The sequence below is a fragment of the Canis lupus genome, chromosome 26 (genome assembly GCF_048164855.1).
Source record: "Canis lupus baileyi chromosome 26, mCanLup2.hap1, whole genome shotgun sequence".
Lineage (NCBI taxonomy): Eukaryota > Metazoa > Chordata > Mammalia > Carnivora > Canidae > Canis > Canis lupus.
Window position 1 is genome coordinate 35,954,791 of NC_132863.1, and position 18,219 is coordinate 35,973,009.

General features: G+C 50.6%; 1 protein-coding gene across 6 annotated transcripts; it reads left to right on the forward strand.

Moving 5' to 3' along the window:
* The first annotated feature begins 810 nt into the window (after positions 1-810).
* On the forward strand, positions 811-15,909 carry SLC2A10 (solute carrier family 2 member 10). 6 transcript variants are annotated; one of them, XM_072801317.1, is made up of 7 exons: positions 811-923; positions 8,568-9,848; positions 10,305-10,427; positions 11,981-12,116; positions 12,312-12,380; positions 13,914-13,995; positions 14,388-15,909. In XM_072801317.1, exons 1-6 carry the CDS (start codon positions 920-922, stop codon positions 13,960-13,962), a joined length of 1,662 nt encoding a protein of 553 aa, XP_072657418.1. In that variant the 5' UTR covers positions 811-919; the 3' UTR covers positions 13,963-13,995; positions 14,388-15,909. The 6 variants fall into 6 exon arrangements, 4 of the variants coding, with proteins under 4 accessions (XP_072657418.1, XP_072657420.1, XP_072657419.1 ...); XR_012018646.1 differs by lacking the exon at positions 13,914-13,995 and having other exon boundaries at positions 12,272-12,380; positions 14,388-14,466; XR_012018645.1 differs by lacking the exon at positions 14,388-15,909 and having other exon boundaries at positions 12,272-12,380; positions 13,914-13,984.
* The last annotated feature ends 2,310 nt before the right edge of the window (positions 15,910-18,219 follow it).

Consider the following 18,219-nt stretch of genomic DNA (forward strand, 5'->3'; position numbering starts at 1 on the left):
GCTTGCCTCCCAAGGACTTAAATGATCTGGCCCTTGCTGACCCCTCCCTCGGACTCCATCTCCCTCCACTGTCCCCACCAAGCCCTGGGCTCCAGACACCACGACTTCACGTCGGCTCTTCTTTATATTCCACGACCTCCTTCCACCACTTCCCGGCCTTGCCTCTGCTTTCTTTCCCCTGGAACCTCAGGTCTCCGCTCAGATATCCCTCTAGAGAGCAGCCTTCCCTGCTGCTTCCCTGCGGCCACCTGCACCTGTACGCCCCAGTGTCCTGGTTTACTTCTCCGCTTGGCCTTTACCACTGCAGCGGGGTCTCCCGCTCCTGCAGGCACGTATTTCTCCTCTTCCCCCACTGGAAAGCAAGCCCCACAGGAACAGCAAAGAATCTGTCCTGTTCTTCCAGCCCATCGCCAAGGCCTAGCCCTGTGCCTGTGGTGGGTACTTGGGAGCTGCCCCAACCCAATCGTCCACCAAATGGACAGTAATCCAGGGGAGAGTGAGTGGCTGAGTCGGGCATGTGAGTGTCCGGGTTGGCCAGTGTAGACGCATGAGTGTACACACACGCTGGAGAGGCAGGACTAGGAGTGTGGACTGCAGTGATTGAGGATGCTCCTTCCTGCGGGGCGCACAGGAGAGGGAAGCGTGCGGGGTTCCCCCCCAGCGGGGATAACAGGGGCGGGGGGCCCAGAGCAGGATAGCTGGGGGGCCCCCAGCCAGGCCCGGGGCGGTCCCTGCGCCCCTCGGTCCCGCCTCCAGGCGCGGGGGCGCAGGGCTGGCGGACGTGGCCGGCGGGGAGGAGGGACGCAGGCGGGAGGCGGGCCGGAAAGTTTGTCGGGCGGCGGCGGCGGCGAGGCGGGGACTCGGGCGGGGGTGCGGGCCGGTCCCGGTGCCCCCAGCTCGCAGGGGACTCGTGCTCGCCATGGGTAAGTCGTGAGCGGGCGCTGCGCCGGGAGCCCCTGCGGCCTCTCCGCGGGGCCCCAGCCCGCCCCCGTGGCACCCAGTCGGGTGGGGACAGCAGGCCCCGGCTGCGCGCTGGGAGGGGACGCGGGCACACTGCCTTCCCTGCTCCTTTCTGCCTCCCAAAAAGTGCTCTTTACTTGATACCAAGTGCGCACTCGGGGCAGGCCCCGTCCTGACCGCCTCAAGCCTTACAACCACCCCGGGCAAGGGAAACTGCTCCTATTCGGCAAAGAAACAGAGGCTCCGAAAGGAGCAACTGCAGGACTGTTTGCTGACCACTTCTGAGTGTGGCCAGGCCTCAGGATGCTGCCAGGAGCAACACAGACAAAACCTCCGCTTTGGAGGTATTCGATGAGGGGAGATGGATTAGAATCCGGAACTGGGAGGGGTGGGGTGGGGTGGGGGAGGAGAATAGGGAATTGCTTTGTTGCTGCAGGGAACTAGGATTTCCATTTCTCTGTGGATCCAGAGCCTCACCCTGTCTCTCAGTCATTCATCCCTCTACTATGCGGCAGGGGCTGGGGACTCAGTGGTGAGCAAAGCAGACAGCAGCCCTCTCTTCCATGGAGCTGACATTCCAGTTGAGAAGCTGGAAGGGAGTAAATGAATAAAATGATTTCCAAGAGCGATAAGATGCTGTGGAACACATAAAATGGGAAAATGTTGAGGGAAGCAGCTTTGTTAAGTAGGTAGGTAGGTAGGTAGGTAGCCAAGGCCTCCCAGGGTAGGAGGCGCTGGTGCTGAGACATCGCTCAGATGAAGTATGTGTACGAAGATCTGGAAAAAACTACAAGAGGGCAGGGATAGCATGTGCAAAGGCCCTGAGGCATGAGTGGGCTGGTGTGGTCAGACCAGTGTGGCTGAAGCACAGTGGGAAAGGGGAAAAGGGTGAGAGGGAGGTCAGAGAGTTAGACAGGGGCTAGACTGTGTAGAACTTTGTAGGCCGTGGTGAGAAGTTTGGGTTTTATTCCAAATGGCATGGGAAGCTGGAGAAGAAGTTTAAGCTGGAGTGGGACATGACCTGAATTGTGTTTTAAAAACTTGCTCTGGATTATTCTGTGGAGCAACATAATAGCCAACAGTGGCTATAAGGTAGCCACGCTACAAGGTGGATACTGCTATTATCCACACTGGTAGATGGGGAAGCTCAGAGAGGTTAAGTGAGCTGCCTGAGGCCACACAGCTATGGAGTAGAAGAGCTGGGATAGAACCCCAGCATTCTGGCTTCAGTCTGCATTCCAACCACTGTACCATCCAGCCTCTCATGCACAGAGTCATGGCAGGAATGGTCACCAACTCCAGCTCTGACTCCAGAATCCATGCTCTTAACCCTCAAGGCACCCTGCCCCAGAACCTGAGGGAAAACAGAGACCCAGAGAGGTTCTCCCAACAACATTCAGCTTGACCCTGGTCCCTTGCATCTGCCCCTCCTAGCCCTTTGCTGCCTCCTACGTTAATTCACAGCTATTGATTGAGCGTCTCCCAAGGGCAGAGCTGGGCCTGGGTGGAAGTAGGGAAGGGGGGGAAGTACAAGCTACCTGGGCTAGCTCTGCCTTCCACAGAGATCCCAGGCTGCTTTCCCGGGCTCCCTGTCTCAGGGATTGGGCCCCGGGGTGTAGACCTGGATTCCAGCCCCCGTTCTCCTGCTTCTGGTGTGCATCACCTAGTCTACCTTTCTGACGCTCAGCATTCTCACCTATGAAATGACCCCCATAAGATGCTTCTCACAAGGCGGCCTTGAGAACGACATGAGCAAATGAATGAAAGGGGCTCGGCTCACCACCTACACCACCTACACATGGTAAATGATCTGTCAATGTGAGCTTTGCTTTTTTTTTTTTTTTACCCCACCCAGTGTTGGGACTCTGCTCTTGTCACTTACACACTGTCACCTCGGGCAATGTCTTCACCTCTCTGTGCCTCAGTCATTTCATCTGTAAAATGGGAATGACAGCTGAGCCTGTGGCATAGGTTTGCTGTAAGGGTTAAGTCACCTGATGCAGATACGGCTTCCAGAAGGGGAGGTGCGGCTGGCTGTGGGGAGTGCTCTGTACATATTAGCTGTGTTAGGATGTTTGGAAGCCAGCCCTCTGGGTGAGGATATTTGCATAGTTCAGTTTAGCTCTGGTTTCTCCCTGGAATTTCAGGGAAAGCCATGGCAGATCTCTGGCGGGGGAGGGACCCAGTGTGTTGTGACTTCTGGTTGAAATGCTATTCTGGTGTCACCAACAGGAGGCTCCCTGGGACTTGCAACTAGCTGGTGATACATGCATCTGAAACCTGACTTCTTTCCCCTTCCCCTGATCCTTGATTCTCTCCCTGGGAAGCTCTGACCTCCACAGTAAGGGGCTTAGGGGATTAGGGCATTTCCTCCAGTGTGAGACAGCTTCACATACAACTTTTTTTTTTTTTTTTTTTTTTTTAGAGAGAGGGAAGGAGAGAGAGTGTGTGTGTATACAGTTAAAGGGAGGGACAGAGAGAGGGGGAGAGAGAGAATCTTAAGCAGGCTCCACACTCAGCAGAGAGCCCGTTATGAGGCTCAGTCTCACGACCTATAATGACCTAAGCTGAAATCAAGAGAGGGACGTTTAGCCGACTGAGCACCCCCGGGTGCACTTAGACAGATAATTCATAGAAAGGGAGACCAGTTCCCAAACCCAGGCTGGGCCCTCCTTTGGGGGCCAGAATTTACTCTTACTTCCTGTGGAGTGTGGTCCCTTTCAGACCTTAGACCTCTCCAAAGAAACGTCTCCCTCAAGAGCCAAGACCCTTCCTCTCTGGATTCCCAAAGCCCCCAGAGTCCCTTCATTCAATCATCTGTTTATTCAACAATTATTCCTGAGCTCCAGGAACTGTCATCAGCGTCAGGGAGTGGCTAAGGACAAACGATTCCTGTTCCTTTTGGGACTGGCACTCTGAAGGATAAATATGTAAAATACATAGCTTTTTCAGATGGTGAGAAGGACTATGGAGAGCAAGCAGGGAAGAGCATGGGAAGTGATGTGATGGGGAGCTGGGTGGAGAAGGCCTCAGGAGAAGGCCGTGTTTAAGTACAGACCATTGGGCGAGAGGGGAGGGATGGAGGGAGAGGGCTCTCCTAGCAGAGGGGACAGCTGGTAAAAAGCCTTGGGTTGAGTCAAACAGGAATGAGGAGGAACAGCAAGGAAGCTGGCATGGCCGAGCTGAGAGAGAGAGAGAGAGAGCGAGCGAGCACAGGCAGATCCAGCAGAGCATTGAAGGCCACTGTAAGGACTTCAGCTCTTGAGGGCTCTGAGCAGAATGACTTAGGCTGTCCCAGGAGGCCCCTGGCTGTCATGTAGCATCCTGTGATGTTCACATGTGCCTGAGGCAGTCCTTGCAATGCCAAGTGGTGACGCCTCCCTAGTCTCCAACTCAGTCATTGGCTTATTTGACAGAAGGAGCCCCTCTGGGGTGTCAGGTCGGGGACTGGGGCTCAGGAGGCACAGACAGTAAGTCTCCATTGCTGCCCTGCTCAGTTTAACAAGGAAGCCGCACCCACAAACCTGAGATGGTGTCAGCAAGGGACAGGGCAATGCAGAGGTGGTGGGAAGTGAAAAATGTGGCTTGAAAAAAAAATGTGGCTTGGAAAGTGGAGGAAGATGTACAGGAATTAGCCAGGGCCTCCCCTGAATTACCTTAAGAAGAAAGGAAAGGAAAGGAGAGGAGAGGGGAGGGGAGGGGAGGGGAGGGGAGGGGAGGGGAGGGGAAAAGGCAGGGGAAAGGGAAGGGGAAAGGGAAGGGAAAAAGTAGGAAGAAGAGAAAAAGAAAAAAGCTATTTCTTAGTCACTAAGACATTCATGGCTTCAGGAGCTGGGGCTCAGGCAGTGTTGTCGGGGACACCCCCCTCCAAAGGGGAAGATGGCCCCCAGCTGCTCCAGACATGTACACTACCAGCTTTGCATTTTTAGTGAGTAAACACAGTGGCCCAGCCCAGGGTCAGCACGTGTTCATTGCTGCCCAGGGCCTGGGAACCTGCTGGTTGTTCAGATCTGGGTCATGGATGCCCTGGAGCCAGGCCGGGGAGGTGGGGTGAGGGGAGGGGAGTCATTTCTACCCAAACCAGGAAACTGAGAGACAAAGCACAGGGAAGGGCAGCACCCCAACAGAGAGGGGGGATGCCAAACAGCAGACACATACAACTCAAAGCCCTTTGGAGAGGTGACCACGAGCGGGGCCTGAGAAGGATGAGTGGGGACCCAGGCGATGCAGGGAGAGCAGAGGGGCATGAAAGTGGATGGTTGTGCTGGGAACAAGTGTGCACTGGGCTTGTGGGAGGCAGGAGGGGAAGTGGGGACAGAGCTGGGGAATGGTATGACTGAGGAGTTTGGCTGGGGGCCACCAGCTAAGGAGTTAGGACTTACTAGAGCAGAGGATGGGAGCCATGGCTTAAGGAAGGGGATGTGCTTCCCTAGTCTATCCAATGGCCCTGACTCCCTGGGGGCTGTCCTTCCTAGTTCCTTGGGGCACTGTTGGTTTGCAGTGCTCTGTGACTGGGTTTTCCTGAGAGCTATCGCATCTGTCTCCCCCCACCACCCCTGACGCTGTACTGCTGCTTCTCTCACACCCCACCTACCTTTGATTGTCCTTCTTACTTGAAGTCCATTCGGCAAAGCTCTTAAGTATATGGGTTTGGGAGTCAGATGGATCAACGTTGGAGTCCTGATCCTGTTGCCTCCCAGCTGTGGGAACACTCTGAGCCTTACTTTCCCCATCTCTAAAATGGGGATAACTGTAGCTATACCATCTAGGGGTTGTTACAAAGATGGGTTGAGAGAAGGCACTGAAGTCTTTACATAGGGGAGCTACTCAATAAATGACACCTGTTATCATTACTATATTATTTCACTATTATTTTTGCTGTTCTGCTCTTTTTTTTTTTTTTTTTTTTTTGCTGTTCTGCTCTTAAACCACTGTGACCAAAGCTGCCCCGATGCATTTTCCTTTTTTTTTTTTAATATTTTATTTTATTTATTCATGAGAGACACAGGCAGAGGGAGAAACAGGCTCCATGCAAGGAGCCCGATGTGGGACTCGATCCCAGGAATCCAGGATCATGCCCTGAGCCAAAGGCAGATGCTCAACTGCTGAGCCACCCAGGCGTCCCCCCGATGCATTTTCCAACGAGACCTGTGGACAGTCAGCTTGGCCTCTGAGCTCCTTGGCTGGGTTCCCTTTCAGCTCCAGAGAACTGAGGAAATGGCAAACAAATTCTGTTTTCACTTGATTGCCTCACATGGCCTGGAAGTACCTTCCCTTCTGGCAGTAGGCTCCAGGAACCAAGGGAGATGGGGCAAAGGGAGGTGAAGACAGGGCAGGACCTTGGTACTGTCATCTTCCTAGGGTGCTCGTTGATGGTCATGAACAGGAGGTTCATGGACCAGCCAGGGAAAGGGAGGCGGTGATTTCCCAGAGGCAGGGTGGGAGGGAGAAGGGTGAGCAGAATTGGGAGCTGAGCTTTCCACCCGTGAAACTCCACTCCACCCCCTACCCCCCACACCTCCCACACAAGAATTGCCTAACAGAGATGCGGAAAGGTAGAGGTAGGAGAGAACAGCGCAAAATCATAACATGCCAAGGGTTTGTAATGGAGTGGTTAAGGGTGTGGATTGTGGAGTCAGACTGCCCAGCTTTGAGTCTGGGCTTAGCTACTGACTACTTTTGACCTTAGACAAGTCACTTCCCCTCTGATGGTCAGTTTGTTCATTCATAAATAATTCAAAAGCCCACCACATGAAGTTATATTAAGTCAAATGTGTTACTGCATTTAAGTGCCCAAAGCAGTGCCTACTTCAGAGAAAACACTCAGTGAATCTGACTGTATTATTATGAATATTCTTGTCAGGTCCAGGGTGGGTGTGGGTATGATACTGCTAGGTTACTCCAGATGCTTCTAGAAATATCTAAGTGTAAGTATGTGAATTAAGAGTAACCTGTAAGTGCACTGCCAGTATGGTGGCTGGCTGCTAGCCACATGTGGCTATTTTTACATTTAAATTAGTGAAAATTAAATAAAATTGAAAAATTCAGTTCATTAGTCACTTTAGCCATATTTTAAGTGCTCAGGAACCACATGTGCTGGTAACTGCTCTCTCTTCCCAGCTCAAGCCTTCAAAGACTGCCTCCATCCACTGAGGATGAAATTCATTATTATCTTCATGACCTAAAAAGTTCCATGTGATCTGGCCCCTGCCTGCTTCTCCTGCCTGATTATCTCCTATGGCTCCAGCCACCTTGGCCTCCTTACTGAAAGCACTGTGATTAAAAGCTTGCACTCTCTAGCTGCATCCGTCACTCACTTGCTCTGTGACCATGAGAAAGTTTTTTAACCTCTCTGAGCTTGGAGGATGGTACTAATAATAATATGTTATAGGGTTGTTTTAAGAATTAAATAAGTAAATGCATATAAACTTTTTAAAACAGGGCCTAGCACTTAGTGTCATATAAGCACTAGCTATTAATTCTCAAAACTATCTTGCTTCAGGGCTTTTGTTTTGCTATTCCCTCTGTCTAGAATATTCTTCTCCCAGATTTTATATGGCTTTCACGCTCACTTAATTCAGATCTCTGCTCAAATCTTCTCTCTTTGAGAGGCCTTAACTGACTACCCTATTTAAAATTGAACTCCTCCATCATTTTCAATCCACTTGCTTTTTTAAATGACACCTATCACCTGAAGTTATATATGTATTTATTTATCGTCTGCTTTTTGCTACTAGAATATCAGGTGCTTGACCACACTACTGTATTGAAAGCCCCACGAACAGTCTGGCATGTTGTAGATGCCAGATAAATAAGTTTTTGAATGATTGGATGAATGGATGCATAGACAGATGGGTAAGTGTGTGAATGGGTACATAAGGGATGGAATACAAAGATTGGTGGATGAATGGATGTATGTGTGGATAGATGTGTCAATAGATGGATGGTGAATTAAGGAGTATGTGAATGACCAAATGGATGGATGAATATGTGGTAGATGGAGCAAATGGATGGATAGAGGAGGAGATGATGAAGGGATGAATGGATAGATTGATTAATAAAAGCTGGATGAATAGATGTAGTAGATGGATGGATAGATGGATGGATGATGCATGTGTAAATGGATGGCTGGATAAATGGATGGAATGGATGGATGGATGGATGGATGGATGGGGGATGAAGGAGAGATGGATGAAGAATGAAGTGGATTGATGAATGGATGGATAGATGCATGAAAGCATGCATGAGTAGATGGATGAGTGAATAAATATATGGAGTGGGTGGGTAAATGGATGAACTGGATGTATGTAGGGAGGGATGAGGGAAGAAGTGGATGGATAGATGAATATATTGATGAATGGATTGATGGATGGATGAATGGATCAGTAGATGGATAGATAGGTGAATGACAGTAGATGGATGGAGGGGTGGGTAGGTGAAGGAAGGAGTGGATGGATGAAAGATGGATGGATCAATGAATGGATGGGTAGATGGACGGACAGGTGAATAGATGGAGTAGCTGGGTGGATAGATGAGGGGTTGACAGATGGATGATGCTCTGGTAAGGAACCATCCTGAACTCTGCTCCTGTCACTTTTGTTTTCCAGGCCATCCCCAACTGCTCCTGCCCCTGTGTGCCTCTGTGTCTTTGCTGGGTGGCCTGACCTTTGGTTATGAACTGGCAGTCGTATCAGGTGCCCTGCTGCCCCTGCAGCTTGACTTTGGGCTATCCTGCTTGGAGCAGGAGCTCCTGGTGGGCAGCCTGCTCTTGGGGGCTCTCCTCGCCTCCCTGGTGGGGGGCATTTTCATCGACCAGTATGGCAGGAAACAAGCCATCCTCGGCAGCAACTTGGTGCTTTTGGCAGGCAGCCTGAGCCTAGGCCTGGCTGGCTCCCTGGCCTGGCTGGTCCTGGGCCGCTTGGTGGCTGGCTTTGCCATCTCCCTCTCCTCCATGGCCTGCTGTATTTATGTGTCAGAGCTGGTGGGGCCACGGCAGCGGGGAGTGCTGGTGTCCCTCTATGAGGCCGGCATCACCCTGGGCATCCTGCTGTCCTATGCACTCAACTATGCACTGGCTGGTGCCCCCGGGGGATGGAGGCATATGTTTGGCTGGGCCGCTGCACCTGCTCTTCTGCAGTCCCTTAGCCTCTTCTGTCTCCCTGCTGGTACCACCAAAGCTGCAGCCAACAAGGACCTCATTCCTCTCCAGGGAGGAGAGGCCACCAAGCTGGGCCTGGAGAGGCCGAGATACTCCCTTCTGGACCTCTTCAGGGCACGGGATAACATGCGAGGCCGGACTGTGGTGGGGCTGGGGCTAGTGATTTTCCAGCAGCTAACGGGGCAGCCCAATGTGCTTTGCTATGCCTCCACCATCTTCCACTCGGTTGGCTTCCGTGGGGGATCTTCGGCTGTGCTGGCCTCTGTGGGACTTGGTGCGGTGAAGGTGGTGGCTACCCTGGCTGCCATGGGACTGGTGGACCGAGCGGGCCGCAGAGCCCTATTACTGGCTGGCTGTGCCCTTATGGCCCTGTCAGTCAGTGGCATAGGCCTTGTCAGCTTTGCTGCACCCATGGACTCTGGTCCGAGTTGCCTGGCCATGCCCAACGCCACTAGGTCAGGCCTCCCTGGAGACCCTAGCCTGCCGAGGGGCATCACTCCACTTCCATTGCCAACAACCAGTGAGAACCAAGGGAAGCCAGTCTTGTCAACCTCTAAGAAAATCAAGCTTCATCCCAGAGCTGGGAACCCCACAGGCCCTCCCCTGCGAATGGCCTTAATCACTGCCTCCCCTGCACCCCATCCTGCCCCAGAGCATGCCTTGCTGCACTGGACTGCACTGGTCTGCATGATGGTCTTTGTGAGTGCCTTCTCCTTTGGATTTGGACCAGGTAGGTGGGAGTTCTCTTGCAGGTAACTCTGCAGCCTTTTACCCCACCCAGCAGAAAGGTTGGGGACCGTGTCAGTCAGGGTCTCAGATGGACACTAGAGGTGGCTTGACCATGAAGCCAATGAAGCTTACACTTTAAGGACTCCTTGCTTACTTGCAGGCTCTCCTTCCAAGGGCCTAATTTTCTGTTCCTAGTGTGGGGCCCTTTCTTATAAAGGTCCCCAAATTATTTAAGCTTTGGGCCTCATGAAACCTGATTTGCCCCTGGATAGATCTTTCAAAAGGTTTACTAGAAAGGGGTTCTTGCAGGGGTTTTGGGGAGGCAGTGGGAGGACTGGGTGTCAGGGGCCTGACATTCTGCTTGAATCACATTGTCATGGGGCTGTCCGCTGAGCCATGGGAGCCAGGCCCCAGTTCCCACCACAGCCCATAAGTCCTCCCTGCTTTCCTGTCCTAGTGACCTGGCTTGTCCTTAGCGAGATCTATCCCATGGAGATCCGGGGCCGAGCCTTCGCCTTCTGTAACAGCTTCAACTGGGCCTGCAACCTGCTTGTCAGCCTCTCTTTCCTCGACCTCATTGGTGAGTCCTCTGGCCTAATTCCATGGTCTGATCCCTTCTAGATCCAAGAACACTTGTCTCCAGACAGCCAGGACTTCCATATCTGTCTGGGTCTAAGTGACAGAAAAGCCAGGGCAAACTAGCTGATAAACAAAAGGGAGGATTTTTGTCATAAATCACAGAAAGGTGGACAGTGGCCAGCTTCAAGCACTCCTGATCACTGGGCTGCCATAAAGCTGCCGCCCGGCCCCGCTCTCTTTCTGCTCTGCCTCCCATGCTGTCAGCTTCTGTCTCAGCCAGACCCACCTCATGGTGGCAGGGGTGGCACCTGCAGATCTTGAAGTATGGCATTCAAGAAAGAGTATTTCTTTCCCCGTGCTCTTGCCCATGTCGTGGCATGGGCTCCTGTTGGCTCAGCAAGACTGCATGCCCATCTATGGCTAGAAGGCTGCAAGACTCTGATGCCCAGGCCTGGGGCATTTAGCACCCCCTGGAGTCAGGGCCGGTGGGGAATGGCTTCACCCAACCACACGGACAGAGGTACAGGGGTTGTCTCCTCAAAATAGAATCAGAGGCTAGTATCTTCAAAGGTGGGAGGAGAGGCTGACAGACAAAGAGAAGACATGACCTTCCAGGCTTCTACCTTAGATGGTTCCAGGCCCCATCAAGGAGTGGGCCAGCTTGATTGACAGCCTGGAAATTGAGGCTGAAGAAGGGGAAAAGCCTCCATCTGGAAGCCATCTGTGATTGCTGTGGTAGGGGAGAGAACAACTCCCTGGGGTGATGGGGTGGGGGGAGTCTGGAGGCCTGAGGGTGGGGCTCTGGTATTCACCCACCCCCCATCTTCTTCACTGTAGCTATGAGGATTAAGTGGAGGCCCAGCTGGTCAGGGAAGGTCACTCAGAGGTCCTAGCCTCTAAAGGTGAGAACGGCCATGGCTCTGGAAGGTCATCGATGCTTCTGCCTCAACAAAGCCCTCCCCTCACTGTCTCCTTTCTCTGATCTGGACTGATGGCCTTCTAAGGAGCCAGAGTCACCCCGGTGGTCCAGGTTGCTGGCCCTGAAACCCTGGCTCTCACCTGAGTCTCCAGGAAGAGACAGGGGCTGGGGAACGATCTGGGAGTCAGACACAGGCCAAATGGGCTGAAACCTTATTCCCTGGATACTCAATTCATTCACCCAATAACCAGTTTATGGAATTTCTGAGGATCTTTTTTCTTTAGGGGCTGGGCTGGGCCAAGCCTGCAACTATTTTGCTGCTAAAGGAAGGGCCATTTCCCCTCCATTCCTGTTTTCAGATTATGAATTCAGTCCTCTGGGTAGTGTTTTAGGTGTGGGTGAGTGGGTTTCCCATGCAGACCAGATGTCCTCATCTGTGTTTGCACGTCTGGGCCCGGTCCTTTGCCTGCCTCTGGGATAACCAGTCCTACTTATCTGACAGCTTGTTGTCTTCATTCTGCAAATCAGACGTCTGGAGAATTTGCTTTTGGGGAACTGACTTGCAGTGCCCTCTCTGGAACCAGCCGGCTAACCAGGCTGCACCTCTGCTCACGCTCCCGCCCTCCTGTTCCCAGGTACCATTGGCTTGTCCTGGACCTTCCTACTCTACGGGCTGACCGCTGTCCTCAGCCTGGGCTTCATCTACTCGTTTGTCCCTGAAACGAAAGGTCTGTCATTTGCAGAGATAGACCAGCAGTTCCAGAGGAGACGGTAAGAGGAGAGAGGGCGAAAGACTCACATCACACCCTGAGCAGATCAGTTCAGGATTTACTTCTCGTACTTTCCCTTTGCAAGAGACTGATTTTCTCCTCCTCCTGACTGTCTTAGTGCCCGGACGCTGTCAGTTTTGTCTTGTCTTCGTGCAGGAGCTGTTTTCCTGGAGTTGTTTGTGTCTTCCTCCAGCAGAGTTTCATTTGACTGTGAGGCCCCAGCTCATGAGAATTTTAAGACCATGCGGTTATGGAATCACATAAGGTCAGAGTAGTAGAATCTTAGAGTTATAGAAGCTTAGAGAAAATAGTCTAACTGTGGCCTTTGAAAGTCACACACAAGGACCTGTGGGCTTAATCTACTGATTCATTAGGAGTTTATTAAATCCATATTATGTTCCAGGCCATGTCTGGGCCTTAGGAGACGTGGCCAAGAGTACGATGGGCAAGGTCCTTGTCCTCCTGGAGCTTCCATTCTATTGGAGAAGTGGGAACAGAAAATAAATAAGCCAACAAATGCAGCAACAAGAGCATTTTGGTTAGTGATATGTATCTGGGAGAAAATGAAACAGAGTGAAGTATGTTGAGAAGGCCTGATTGGCAGAGCAGGGGACAGAGGGACAAAGGGTTGTGGCTAAATTAGAGTGGGTAGTCAGAGAGGGGGGACCTCGGAGGAGGTGCAATTTAAATGTGTGAGAAGGAGGGACACCTGGGTGGCTCAGCAGTTGGGCATCTGCCTTTGGCTCAGGTCATGATTCTGGGGTCCCAGATTGAGCCCTGCATTGGGCTCCCCTTGAGGAGCCTGCTTCTCCCTCTTGCCTGTGTCTCTGCCTCTCTCCTGTGCGTCTCGTGAATAAATAAATAAAATATTTAAAAATAAATAAATAAATAAATAAATAAATAAATAAATAAATAAATAAGTGAGAAGGAGACAGCCATGTAGAGATGAGGGGGAGGAGCATTCCAGGTAGCGGGAACAGTATGTGCAAAGGTCCTGTGGTTGGGAGTGTATCTGGCATATGCAAGGAACCACAAGGAAGCTAGTGTGGCTGGAACAGAGGGAAGGAGGGCAGGAGGGGTAGAAGATCAGCTCAGCCAAGCTGGTAGGAGCTTGATCATGTAAGGTCTTTAGGTCATAGAGAGAAGTTCAGAATCTTAGCGTCATGGAGCCTTGGGGCCATTCAAATAAGAAATGAGAGGAATAGGAGCATCAGAAGGGACCTAAAAACTCTACAATCCTAAATATCCTTGGCAAATGCCCCTGGTTACTTCTTGTAGTAAAGGGAGTCGCCAGCACCTGGCTGCCCTTTCTACTCCTGGGAGGCCCTAAATGACTAAAAAGATCAACTTCTAATATGGAGTTGGAACTTGCCTCCTGCATCTCCTGCCAAGTGCCACCCCAACCTGGCCCCTGAAGGGATGCAGCACTAGTCTAGTGCAAAAGCCTGTAACCTGCTCCACCCCAACCCTGAGGATTCTCTGCTGGTGGAACACCCCCAATTTGTTAGATGGCCCCCCTGCAGGTCACTCAGCAGCCCAACCCTATTGGTTAGGAAATAGATCTGGCTGCTCAGAATGGTCTGGATGTAGGGGGTCCAGGGCTGGGGTGGCGGCTGTGCTCTGAGAGGTCATCCAGGGTTGCAAGTTCCTTCTCTGGTGGCTCCACCCTCCCTTTGATAATTACCTTTCCCACATGGCCTGTGACAGTGAGCCACCACGGTCCTGCAAGAGGGAAGGTGGGAGGGGACACACAACCTGAAAGATGCTCACGTCACTTCCACCTGCATCCTTTCGACAGAATCTGGCTACACCTACATTTGGGGGAGGCTGAAAAACAGAGGCTATAATCTGGGGAGCTGTGTGCCCAGCTAAAAATCAAGGTACTGTTACTAGGCTTAAAAGGGGGGAGTCCAGGTACTAGGAGCCACCTGGAATCTCTGCCATACTGGCTTTCTTGGGAGAAGATTCCAGAACCCCTTCTCTGGGATGAGGAGCTAAGGAGGCCGAAAGGCAGGTAGAAGCCAGCTTTGGGGTAAAGCAGGTTGTGATCGCAGCCAAGGGTAGTGGCAGGCTGGACCTGGGGACTCAGGGGTCACGTGGTGGAGCCTGGGCCAGCCTGTGGGGCAAGGAAGCTGAGTCTGCTGTGACCTGAGGAGGAGACTGAAAGTTAGGGGCTCTGACAGGGTCTGGCAGTCACCACTTCAGTCCCTGACATCAGAGGCCACAGAGACAGACAGAGACACCCCACCCCACCCCACTCTCTGCTTGACAGGTTTGCTCTGAGCTTTGGCCACAGGCAGAGCTCCACCAGCATCCCGTACACCCGCATCGAGGTCTCTGCAGCCTCCTGAGGAGTCCATCTGCCTGGAACATGCTGGAACCGTGGCTGTAGCAGACTCCTCAGCTCCCTGCTTGTCTGGCCCCTGGAGCACTGTTTTAGGTGGCTCCGTAAGAGTCATCTCTGCTCCAGAAGAGGTCTTTGGGGCCCAGGTGAAAGAGGAGAAAGTTTGATAACCCGAAAGTCTTTATTTTGAACCTCAGGCTCTGAGAGGCCCTGAGGATCCACCTTCTTGCCTCAGTTTCCCCACTGTCCCCACACATCCCCACAGTACGTATAATGAAAACATCTCATGGAGTCTTTTGCTCCATGGGCTTCCTCAAAGAACCTCTAGGGTACCAGCACCTGGAAGGAAGTCTCCTCTGGTGTCACCCCAAAATCTAGACAAGGATACTTCAGTCTCTGTTCTTTTCCCTTCTGGCTGGGACTTTCTGGTGAGGCGGAAGCCTGCTTCTATCATTCACCAACTCAGATTGGTGGATAAGATGTTGAGTTCCAGTCCTGCTTTTCTGGAGTCCTTGCCGTAGGACCATAGGCCTCAGTTTCCCCATATGTACAATGGGGGACCCTGACCAAGGAGTTCTTAAGATTGCTTTTGATGCCAATCAGCTGGAATTCTAAATGCTGCTCATAGAATGTGTATTCAGCATGGGCCCTGCCCTCAAGTGACTGGCCACCTCTTTAGGGGATGTGAGTTTTAATTAGGGGAGCAATAAATAGAATTCCAGAATGGTGTGCACTAAAACCCAAGGTGCAGGAAGCAAGCTCCAGGAGCTGTTTCTAGGATGCTGCAGGAGAGCTATGCAGAAAGGAGGTGGGTTTGGGGGGCTGCCAAGCCGGGCTTGTTGGCGTTGCCTCGGTCCCCTGGCAGCTGTTGACCTTGGGTGGCTAACGGCTCTCACTATCCTCAGTTCCCACATCTGCAGAATGGGGATGATTAGGCCCCTGGGCGTGTCCTTAACCCCTGCCTTCCTGCAGGAGGATCTTCAGTTGGTCCCATTCAGCTAGTCAGGGCCACGGGGTCAGGGAGGTTTCTGCTCACCCTCAGCTACCCAGGTCCCCACCTTTGGGACATTGTTAAGGGTCAGCTCCTGAGGGGTGAGTCAGATGGAGACTGAGCAAGATTCTCAGATCTGAGGTCAGCAGAGGAAGAGACGGGCAAGAATGAGTTCCTGGATGCCAAGGAACATGAAGAGCTGGTGTGGGACGACGCTTCGTCATCTGTGCCTGCTCCACGCCCAGTGGACTCTGGCCCCTCGACCTCTCTCCTCTTGTTCTAGATGCTTCCCTTGTACCCCGTAGTATGCTGGAGGCCCCTCATACTCGCTTGTGAGGGCCCATTATTAAGTTTTCGAGACTTTTGCCAGCTGGTTGTTAAACATAGCCGTTTATAGATATTAAATTATTGAATATTTCAATAAATTATATTAAAAATAAAAGTAATAAATACTAAAAACTCATCGCTTCCTTATTTTGCTATATTTCACCATCATCTGTGCTCTTGAGACTACTTGGCGTCTAGGGTGTCTAATGAGAGACATGGGGGAGATCCTGCACATCTCCCGATTCTGTGTACAAGACGTCATGCTGGTCACTCAGAACTGCCCACGGGGAGTGAACTTGGACCACAGGGATGGGGGGGGGCACTACAAGACAGGGCTTGACTTATTGTTTCTTTTTTTTATTGTTTAAAAATTTTTTAATTGAAGTATTGTTGCCACACAATGTTAGATTAGTTTCAATTATACAATATAGTGATTTGACCCTACACAATACTATTACAAATACCATTGACTACATTCCCTATGCTGTACGTTTCATCATTACTGTGACTTACTCGTTCCACTTTGCTTGTTCTGGATATTTCACATAAATGTAATTATACATCAGGTTGTCTTTTTGACTGAGTTCTTTCACTTAGCACAATGTGTTCAAGGTTCCATCACGTTGTAGATGTGTGAGGCCCATTCATTTTTATTGTCAAATACTATTCCATTGTATGGACATATTGTATTTCTTTTTTCTTTTTTTTTAATAAATTAATTTTTTATTGGCGTTCAATTTACCAACGTACAGAATAACACCCAGTGCTCATCCCGTCCAGTGTCCCCCTCAGTGCCTGTCACCCACTCACCCCCAGCCCCCGCCTTCCTCCCCTTCCACCACCCCTAGTTCGTTTCCCAGAGTTAGGAGTCTTTATGTGGTCTATGTATACAATGGAATATCACTCAGCCATTAGAAACGACAAATACCCACCATTTGCTTCAACGTGGATGGACCTGGAGGGTATTATGCTGAGTGAAGTAAGTCAATTGGAGAAGGACAAACAGTGTATATTCTCATTCATTTGGGGAATATAAATAATAGTGAAAGGGAATATAAGGGAAGGGAGAAGAAATGTATGGGACTTATTGTTTCCTTGATGTTCCCACCTTAAGAATGCAATGGATAAAATTTGAATAATGCAAATTAACTTGGTGAGTGTGACTGTCGCATCCGTAGCTGAGACATTGAAGCCCTAAACATTGAAGGAATATTTTTCCACTCCCAAACACTATTACCCAATGCAACAGACAGGTTGCCCACATCACTGGTGAAGGCGTTCTGAGCAACATCATTGTTTTACTTTCGTCTTACTCATTAACATAAACAAAAATTGCAACCAGAGTTCATGTCTGCAGAGACGCGAGAGGCCCCTTTGCGGAGTCAGATTGTTGTCTGGCATTTATTCCTAGTCTGATTTTGTCAAGTCATGGCTAAACTGCAGTGATAGTTGGTTTTGGATACAAGAATTTGGCAAAAAAAAAAAAAAAAAAAATCAAATCAAGTCAAATCAAAATCCTTCTATGACAATTGGCTTCATGGAATTTATAAAGAATACTTACAACAAAAATATGTATCACTTGTAAATTTGTAAATTTTGTTCAACAAACACATCCTTTAGCCCCGTAAAATCTATACACACACATACACACGTGTTTTCCTGGAGAGCAATTATTGAACATTTATGAGCGCACCACTTCTTTTATCTGTCCCTATGGCATCTTCAGATCCCACTCTCTCTGAAAAATCCCAAGCCTCTCTCAAGTCCCCTTTCCTGTCAGCCTAGGGAATGCTTTTCTAGTCTTAGACTGGACTCCTTTTTTGGTCACTGTCATAAACTCAGTGGTCAGAAAGGGAATGTAAATCTAAAAATGTGCGGTACCTACTAGGTGCTCAGGGGTCTTTAGCACCAACCAGAAAAGACATGTGGTCTGTTCAGTGATCTGCAGAGTGGGGGGTGGGAAGTTCTCTTTCTCCCAGATAATCTCAGAATCACTTCAGGAAAGCATTTCCCAAACCCCAGTATGATACGTAGCCTTTTCATATGTGTGCCCATCACATAGTACCTTCCTGCTGTTTGCCAAATGGTGCTACACGGACTACTTACTGAACACTTTTCTTTAAAGTGATTTGCTTTTCAACTTAAATATCTTTTAAGAGGAAACGATATTAATTTATTTTATCAATCAAATGCAAACTTCCTGAACTGTACCGTGTGCCAGGCACTGTTCCAGACCCTGGGGGCATGGCAGTGAACAAGACAAGGCCATTCCAGTGGGGGAGTTAAATTAGAAATAAGAAATGATAGAGAGAAGGAAGGATGGAGAGAAGCGAGGAAGGGAGGAGGGGGGAAGGAAAAGTAGATGGATGGATGAATCGATAGGTGTATGTCAGGAAGTGAAGAGTGCTAAGAAGAGATAAGTGCTAGATGGGGATGCTTGCA